This window comes from Diorhabda carinulata, chromosome 2, assembly GCF_026250575.1.
Source record: "Diorhabda carinulata isolate Delta chromosome 2, icDioCari1.1, whole genome shotgun sequence".
NCBI classification, from domain to species: domain Eukaryota; kingdom Metazoa; phylum Arthropoda; class Insecta; order Coleoptera; family Chrysomelidae; genus Diorhabda; species Diorhabda carinulata.
Genome location: NC_079461.1, coordinates 15,407,657 through 15,417,943, shown reverse-complemented (window position 1 = coordinate 15,417,943; position 10,287 = coordinate 15,407,657). Strand labels below are relative to the sequence as shown.

Here is a 10,287-nt window from a genome sequence, read left to right as displayed (position 1 = left end):
CCATCAATTCTTCATTGGATGACATTTTTATTAATATAGTATTCGCGAACTCAATATCCATCCGACTTTATCTAACATTTATTTATATTAGTGACAGTTGTTTACTAAATAGCAAAAGTAACAATATACGAGAAAAATGCTTACTTGGTAATCTTTTGTTGAATGTAATATTTCAGGTATGTTCAGAACGAAACAAAGATTTATTAATTTTGATCACAATATGATATGTGAATAAAATAGTAAACAAACCTAAGTAGTTTCGTTCCTGTCTCGAGATCATAGCTAACCTCGACGCTTCGCGACTTGGTTAATTATATCTAATCTCTCGACAGTAATTAAATGGGCTATTAACATATAATCAATGACGAAGCATGACAATATATTACTCCTTTTAAATTTTCAATCAATAATTATACTTCTAACCAATTGATACAGTGTGTACAAAACATTGGGTGATAACATAAAAGCCCAAAAAAGTAAAATTTTAGTTAGCAAAATGTTTGAGATGAATTGGATATTTGACATAACTTATCAATTATTTGTGTAATATCATCATAAAAACAATACGGTTTTATGAGCCAACTCTTATTTATCCAATATTTTCCCCTCATTTTAATTAAAATTAGATAGATTTCATTTCTATTCAAATCGAGTACATATATCTTTATCATATTTCTGACTTAGTTGGGGTGAATATTGACTTCGGTCGCTTTCTGCATAAAAAACACGTCCTGTGCTGTTAGATTCGTTAAAAAATCTTGTAACCTTTCGAGAAATATTAGGTTGCTCCTGAATCTGTCCTGATAAAATTGAATATTCAATCTTGTTTGTTTTTGTGAACGGGATTGTATATTTCTTTGAATTATGGTGTTGAAAGAAGCTCCACCAATCGATGCTTCTACTGCAGGTGAAGCTTGAATAGTATCCAAGGGTAGTCTTTGTCACATTCCCTATGACATGCAGGAACAATACAACATTCAAGAAAGACAACTGTAAGATTCTGAGCATGATGTTTCCTTAAAACAAAAGAGTTTTCAAGAGTTCCGGAAATTCATCTTTGAGATATGTCATGCAGCGACTAGTGCTATCATTTCTCCATTCAATTTCAATATGTCTAAGAAATGATACATCCAGTGGTCATAGCAGGTACATAGTTTTTGAAAATTGGTTTTTTGGTTCAACTTTCTGGCATTTTTTCTGCTTCATAAACAAATTAGATTGGCACCAATACGCCACCTACACACCACTTATTATTATTGACGTTTTCTATTTTGATGAATAAGAATTTTAGATATGCCACCAACAAGTTATTTTTGGAAATTTTGGGAAAAGTAGAAAACATACATCATTCATCAACGGCAACCTATTAAGAACTAGCGGGAGTCGGGCCAGTTTGGAATTGCTGCAATAGCTGGCTAAACTAAAATAATGATCATAATTAGAGTTGGTTAACATAACAAGAGAATAAAGAACGCTCTAATTTGAAATATCTGTTGAAAAACACAATGACATTTCTTCCTTAAACAAGCACATTTTGTTCCAGCTCTGCAATAGGTGAATTTCTATAGCTTTCTTATGAAATTTTTTCTCAATACAACAAACTTATCGAGCTCCGAAGTATGAGAGGATTACCCGGTATAAACTGACTATTTTAGTTGTCTACGTAGCTTATTGTAGGTACTTAGAAACTTTCCGTCTGTTAGCTACATCTCCTTTTGGGGTCTGTCAGATCCTTTCTTATTTGTAATTCTTCAAGAAAATCTAGAACGCATCTCTTACTAGAAACATGAGGCATTTATAGCTCTTTGTTAGGTGTTAATGGATATGAATTGTTGTTTGTTCCCAGTAGATGTTTTGCGAAGCTTAATTAATGCGGTTAGTTGGTTGGTATGTGAATGCTTGTGAGAGTAAGTTTTGATTGTAAAAGTCCTCAATTATAATATATTAAATTGTTGTGTTCCCAATTTTAATAATTTTCAAAACATTCTAATATAATAATGGAAACATTATATAAAAGAATTTGTTGATATCTACATCTGTAAATTTATAGATATATATATATATATATATATATATATATATATATATATATATATATATATATATATACATATATATATATATATGTATATATATATATATATGTATATGTATATGTATAAATGTATAATAAATATATCTTCCCACCTTTTTTTCGGAAGTCTACTATTTTTGTCAACATACTCCATGATGTAACTAAGTCACCAACATACATTTGAATTTCTGGCTCAGAGACCTTGAAACACATTTCATACTGCTTTACGATAGGATCCAATAAAGAAGCCACCCGATCCTAGCCATTGTTGCCAATACCCTCATTTTAACCTGCGACAGTGTTGATACCGGACATTATCTACCGTTAAGGAAACAAACTTCAAATGGAATCATATATGCTGACAACGCTCTGTTTTGTTTAGATTTTCGATTGCCTCGAATATAATCAAAATTTTTCATTTTGTTCTTATTTGAAAAAGCCAACAATAGAGAAAACTCTTATAGGATAGTCGTCTAGTTTGATAAGCTTATAATAACTCTACAAAGTGATTAAGTAAATACAATCTTTGGCGAGGTATAAAGGTCAAGAAGCAAAAACAAAGCAGCTCATGCAAACTGTTCTAATGTTCGCTGAAGAAATAGGTGGTAGAAATATAAGCATTACAAAACACTCTTATAAAAAACCGTGACACACAGTGACGTACAGAAAATAGAATACACCCAAAATATGTGAAACAGTACGAGAGAAGATTGCGGAGGACATCAAAAACTACAACGAAAAACATGTTCCAACTGCAATATAAAACCAAAATATATATAAGAATGCTAAGAAATCTCTTACTGTAGTAAGGAAACAGATAATAGCCACAAGAAACAGCAACACAAAAATGACAGAGAGAAATGAAATCATACGAATAGTAAACATATATATAAATCGTAGAAATAGGTTACATATGACGATGGTAAAGACGCAAAGGATAAATTTCCGTTTGATTGTCTGATACTAAGCATCTCATACGGCTCATTGTTGGAGGAATTGTTGTTCATGGTAGCCGACCATTATTGAAAGCAGTATGACATCATAACTTCATTATGTTGATGGATATCCTTTCTTAGCAAGAAAACGCGAGTCCACATACTGCACATCGAACTAAGTAGTTTCTCCAAGAAGATGGCGTTAATAATTTACCTTGACCACCATGGTCACAGATTTAAATCAAAAATGTGTGGGATATGATTGGGGAAGGAGACTATCAAATTTGCAACTCTATTCAATGATGCTGTCGCAGTTCATCAACGGTGTTAAATTTTCTATATCTTTTTCAATGTTTATGAAATTTCATGCAAAATTTTTCATTGTATTCTTGATATAAGGTATTATATTACCAATCACAATGAGTAAACATATTCTATATAATTATATAATCAAAAAAAAGTGATTGATACTTTGTTTTTAAATTTGTCACTTTCAAAAATGAACATCAATTTGTCGAATCAAAATCCTAACAATATATAACGAACCCCGCCACATTGGCAATTAAAGTTAGCTTTTAAAGAATACATTTTATATTATAGGAAGCGACAAGCTCACATGCTTCCATTGTTGTCACACTGAATTGTTCGCTTTTATTTGCCCTACGTGAGTAATTGTAATTCGACTTCGTGAGTTAAATAAAAGTGGTTTGTTTGTGCCTGTACGTATATTTTGACAGGAAGCTTTTGTTGAATTGCTGAACGCATCTTTTAGTTTAGAAATGTAGAAGATGGATAGAGATTCAATATTTTCGGGGTATTCAATATTTATGGTGTACTTAACTTTTACATGTCAAATTTTTAATGAGAATCTCCCACTAATTTCATGTTCCAGTTATATAGAGCGAATTACTAACATTATATGATATTTTGTAATCAGTAGTCTGGAGGAATATGTTTTATTTGATAAAATTTTATCATAGTTTCGATTTATTCAATTTCGTCTATTACAGGTCCACCTCCATTGGCACTATCATCTCTGTCATCCGATGGCTGAGTGAAGGATCTATCAAAATTCGGACCTGAGTCTGAACTGTATAAACTGATAACTATTGGCTTGCACAAGTTCTCCAATTCCATCTTCTTATTCGAATAATCTCTTTCCGAACTACCTTGGTTTTCGCTGATCCAGTTTGTGATGTCCTCACACATTTTCAATACTTTATTTTGATCCGCTGAACTGATTTTTATCTGTACTTGTGGGTCGTTAATTAATGATCTCATTTGATACACGTAGCTGGAACAAAAAATCGACATGATGGAATATGAATACACATAATCATTAATGTATGTGATGAATATGGAAACAGTAGTTTACAAATAAATCTACACTTTCTAAATAAAATTATTGACCTGCCTTCACAATACCCTAAGACTAGAACTTCTTTATTGTTCAGGTAGCTTTCCATTCTCATATATACTATAACAAATTTAAACTCATATAATTCAAAATTTCTATCAATGTCAATTTGAAAATTGATTTTTCAATTCTATGAGTTTAAAATTTTTCACAAGCATTAACACTTTCAAAAATCACCGAAAATCTTGATTAATTATTTCTCAGAAGATGAATACATAAGTATTCGAAAGCTCGGAAAATATATTGAAGTTACTCCACTTTGGTATTTCTTTTCCAAGTTTCCAATAAAAAACCGCTCATAATATATATATATATATATATATATATATATATATATATATATATATATATATATATATATGCATCTAAATTGATTTTCCTTATTAGAATAAAGTTCTAAGTTGATTTCATCATTATATCCTTATCCTAAGGTTTATCTTTCCTTTAAAAATTATCAAAAAAAAACCAATCTTAAAACAGAAGAGACCTAAAATCAAAAACATTTAGATGCATTAATATATCAAAAGGTCTAGGAAATAAGAAATTAAAGACTGTGTTCTAATATTTTATGTCAATTTATATAACCAACCAATCAACTAAAAGGATATTGGAAATGAAAGAGACTTTTCTTTAACACCACCAGAAACTAGAGAAGCTGTTTAAGTGGCCTCATTAAATTTATTATCGGAAATGTCAAGGAAAGTATATGTGATACCCGTAATTTTTTTAACTAATGCGTAGATTTTTGAATTGGTAATTATGAAGATATTATTATAATTTTCGTTAACGATATACCATGTTTAAATAAACAATGATACGAAATATTTGTCAGAATATAATAATAGTATTACTAATAATATACCAAAATTTTCCAACAAAAATATTAAGTAGTCCTGGATAAAGTATAGTTTTCTACTCGCGTATATGGAGTTATTATTCACATGTGAATAATATACAATTAATGACAGCTCGATACTCAGTTTCTTCCATTTTAAGAAAAACTTCTCACATTACTTATACGATTAACCGATTAACAAAAAATATATCTCTATAATGACTAAAATTTTAATGAGAATATTTTTCAACTTATATTGTTCAGTACTGAAATTTTAATACTCAAAATTATGGAAGGATTTTTACGTGTCCAAATTCCCTTAATGAAATAAAGGAATATATTAGTTCTGGAAATATTGAGAAATATTTAAGAGTATTTTCCGAAATATTTTTATTGTATAAAACCAAATCTAAAAAGAAAGTTTTGATAATAAAACGTGAATTTTACCCACTTAAAGTGTGACAAGAATATTGAAAATATTTGTCCGAGGCTAGACCTTTGCCATTTCATTGAGTTCACAAAAGCTTTTTCCTTCATTTGAACGGCCAACAAAAAAAAATAATAATTCAATTTTATTTCAGAAAATTTGTTATAGAATAGATCCAAAATAATTTTTTAGGAGCAGCTACGCACAATGCTTCGGAAGCTCCACGAACTAGATGTCTATTTCTGCAACAAAATCCTCATTCATCTGAAACCGTTTTTAACCTTTTCAGATTAATATTTCTGATGAGGGAGTTCGGCTTATTCTCCTCCAATAATGGGGCCGCATGGATAAGCCGTTTGTCGTGATGGAATAAAATTATTTTTCTCAATAATCAATAAAAATTCTACCTTTGGATTACTAGAACACTGTGGCCATGACTCAAAAAACCGAAACGAAAGCAGTGTTCATTTTTTCATTATTAAAACTGATCTTTCCTCAAAATTTATGAATCATTTTTCTAGATGACATCTGGAAAATAGCCGAAACTAACAAATATATTCGATCTTACAAAAGTGTTTTCAGCCTTTCCTCAAACCATCCTCGAACATGTGATTTAGGTGAGAATCAAATTATTCTGTAAATATCTTCTGTTGAAATTCGTTTTAATAATATGAGAAGTGTTATTTTATTGGATAAAGTTGGTACATCTCTGAAATTTAGTTCTTCGTTTATAAATAGAGTTATTTCAATTATCACTATGCTGTTAATTATGGAAAAGTTTCACATTTAAATTAGGGTAAGTTTTAAAAGACTCGTTTATTCTATGTATTCACAATCCAATACCTCAGGCACTTTTTATGCTATGATGTACCTTTGATGAAAATAATTGGTAGTTTTTTACTTTTTTCGACTTTATTCAGTTACTCAAACATCGACATTGAGTTTATCGCTAGAAAATAAGAAAGTATGGATTGTATTGGATTGAATAAATAAAGCTGAAGCTGAAGAATAAGACTAATATTAACTTTCTATAGTAATATTATGATTTGAGGAATGATTAAACTAAAAGATTGAAACTAAAAACAAAGTTTTTGACCTCTTCATAATCACGGTTGACCCAGTGATCTATTTGTGGAATAAGATGGTAATGTTTCGACGATTTCTACTGTTTTTGCTATAGTTGTATACTGTTTTCGTGAGTTCTGCTTGGATTAATTCTGTAGAACCTCTACCTCGGCAGTAGAGGGCACTTCTCTTAACAAGAAGTGCCTCTGGAGACACCGTGCAGAAAATGCTTGCCACTATCAACCCACTCAGTTAATATTCTGGCATTACCTTCCTCTATAGTGCTTGTGCATCAGCCAATATCGAATGCCATACAGAGATCACTACAGATGATAATAGTTTCTTTTTCTGCTTTGGATCTCCTATGTTAGATATTAGCTGTGCTAAAATTGTTCTGACCATAGCCACTTTGTCCCTCAAGTGGGTCTGCTGTTTAGAGTTAAGCTGAGCGTCAATCATTACACCATTTAGTGGATTTAAAAATGGTATTTCGTGAGCTCCGACCTCCGACTTGCAGTGTGATCGTTACTAACTGCTATTTACTAGTAATGAACCTCAATCCTGTATCCACTCAATTTAAAGCCAACCGTTCCCATTCATTGGCTGCTGTCTTCAAAAGTAAAGTCAAATTCTAAGTTCCTTTCGATTAGATGTGTTGCTACTATTACCACAGCTACAACGTCTGCGTACACCACAAGGTTGACATCTCTTGGCGTTTCTAGCTTTAGTAGGTCGTCATACATGACATTCCACAGTAGCAGATCTAGAACTGAGATTTGTGGCAACCTCCAGTGATCCTGTACTCCTTTGGACCCGTCTCGGACCGTGAATAATCCGTTTAGTATATTTCCCGCGATATCTAGCATGCAAAGTGGAAAGTAGTATGATGGTTTATCAGGAGAATTTTCCCACCGAGGCAACACAAGTCTCTGTTGTTTCCACTTTATCGAAAAAACTCCTTCCTTGAAAAACTCGATGTAAACGTTGTAAGTGGAATTTCTTCAATTATTTCAAGTGTATCATTACCACTTCGTAGGCCCACCTTACAGATTATCTTTCACATCATCGATCAGTTCTCTCTTACTGACCTTGATAGCTTTGTTCAATCTTCGGCGTGCATTTTTGCACTTCATCACAAGATATTTGGAATTTAGTTTGTTCCGACCTCGCTGTGTGGCCCTTCTCTTGTTGAAGCACTTTATACGGAGAGCTGCAATCCGGTCATTCCACCAGTGAATCAGTAGAAGCTAATTGAGTTCACGCTTTCGGGCATATTAGCATCACAAGTTCGGGTGACTTCCTCATTATATCTTCTGCTTTGTTTTCGGCTTTTCTAGCACTGTGCGTGTGTTCGTGCGGTTCAACGTTTAGTATCTTGTTGAGTTAAGAGAGGAAATTACTCGCAACAACAGGAAAATAACTCGCAAAAACAATTGTTTCAAATGAAGGAAGGAATGGATGTTGCTGCGGTTGCATGATTCCCAATCGTCGATCATATGGCAGAAGAACAAGTCCACTAAGTTAAAGTGTAGCCGCAGGTGCCGAAGGGTTTCGCTTTCTGAAGAGGAATTATCAAGAAAAACAAGATAGTTTACATGAAGCTCTTGCTATGCCGTTGCTAGTAGCCGAAAAAGTGTGAAACAAATTCACTTAGGTTTTGAGAAGCGCCAAAAGCCGTCTCTATACCCAAGGTCGAGGAGGGTTACTTTACGATTTTTATTGGTATCATAATTCACTACTTACAAGATAAAATAACATGCTTTTCAAAAGAAGATTGAGTTAAAAAAACTTTCTGAATCTGAATAGGTTAGAATGAGGTTTCTTGGGGCAAAATCGGTAAACAAAGCTGAAAAGCTTTTTACTGATTGTATCACTTTGGAATAAAACAACGAGATTTGGTTTAAAAACTTATTTTCCGTTTACTAGACGATTATTTGATGATTTTATGATACAAAGGCAAAAGCCGTTGCTCCTGCTTCGAATCACATCTTCAATCTATGATTGCGTGTTAATTGATTGGGGATAATCAGAGTCTTATAGACAAAAATATCTCTCATTATAGAAAATACAGATGATTAGTTTGAATCATGAATCTTTTTTCAGATCTTCACCAATTACTTTTCATCGGTACAAACTTCTATTATACTTACGTTTCCAAATCGTTTCGGGCAGACACTGCGGCTCTTGCACCTTGATCCTGTTCTCTGAACTTCTCTGCTTCGGCTACCATCTTCTGAATTTGTTCTTTCGTTAACCTGCCCTTGTCATTTGTGATCGTTATGTTACTTTTTCTACCAGTAGCAGTTTCACGAGCAGTTACGTTAAGAATACCATTAGCATCCAAATCAAAAGTTACTTCTATTTGTGGTACTCCACGTGGAGCTGCGGGTATACCTACATAAGTACAAATAAAATGATTATTCACTAATTGCATTAGTTAGACTGTAGTTATTATTTCACTACAAAGAGTTCCAAAATAAGACCCTCTCAGATAATTATTATTCATATCCTCACCGGCTAGTTCAAATCTTCCTAATAGGTTGTTATCCTTCGTCATCGATCTTTCTCCTTCGTAAACTTGTACAAGAACTCCTGGTTGGTTATCAGCATATGTAGAAAATATTTGTGTTTGCTTCGTTGGAATGGTAGTATTTCTTTTGATCAATACTGTCATCACACCACCTGCTGTTTCTATACCTGTGGAAATAAATGTCAGTGTCAAAAAGTCTATCTGTATGTTCAACCACTAACAGCTTCAAATTAATTCATACATTATTAAGATAAATTTGATAAAGACCACAACAGAACGAAACGTCAAACTTTTTTCTGTCTTCCAAAAATGGAAAAAAAATAATTCTAAATCAGAAAAATTTAGAAACATAAATGTAAATTTATATCAGTACGATTATCTTGTACCCAATTCTTTTTTATACGAATCAACACTTGGATGATAGTTAAAGGTAAAGATAACATCCTGCCAGAATTAGCAATTGCACTATTATCGATTTCTTGTTGATGAGTAGCAGTAGTTTTCATTGTTGGAATTTGTTTTGATACTTTCAATTTGTTTTTTTCTTTCATGATTAATAGAGTACTTTACATAAAATGGACAGGAGTAGTTTTGGTTGATGATGACTTAGAACAATAATATTTCATAAATATGTCATTGTCCCCATATGACTTTCATATTATGCAATATTTGTACATTTCGCAAGAAATCACATACTATTTTTGGTAGTTGCCTTGCATAGTATCAAGCTGTCTTTTCTCAATGGCTATTACTTATAATATTCAGATTTCTGTTAAGATAACAAGACTTATTTGAATGAAGGTCTTTTAGAAGTATACAAGGTTACTTCAGATTAATGAATCAACATATTTTTTGAACGAAGTGTTTAGTTTAGATTTTTTTAGTTAATTATAGTTATAACCATAAACCATGAAAGTAGTAGGTTATTTTTTCATTAATTGTGCTATGGATTGTATTAGATGTAGGATATATAGAGGCTATAGTTGAGTGCCGCTAAATGTATA

At 32.1% G+C, this 10,287-nt stretch overlaps 1 protein-coding gene across 2 annotated transcripts in view; it reads right to left on the bottom strand.

Annotated features, from left to right (window-relative positions):
- Positions 1–3,949: 3,949 nt before the first annotated feature.
- The window catches only part of LOC130890703 (heat shock cognate 71 kDa protein-like), a 29,539-nt gene continuing 23,201 nt past the window's right edge, over positions 3,950–10,287 (bottom strand). For both annotated transcript variants that reach the window (XM_057794934.1, XM_057794935.1), the window contains exons 8-10: positions 9,268–9,450; positions 8,904–9,147; positions 3,950–4,303 (exon numbers count right to left, since the gene is read on the bottom strand). In XM_057794934.1, coding sequence (XP_057650917.1) covers positions 3,997–4,303; positions 8,904–9,147; positions 9,268–9,450 — 734 coding nt within the window. In that variant the 3' untranslated portion in view covers positions 3,950–3,996. The remainder of the gene's footprint in view (positions 4,304–8,903; positions 9,148–9,267; positions 9,451–10,287) is intronic.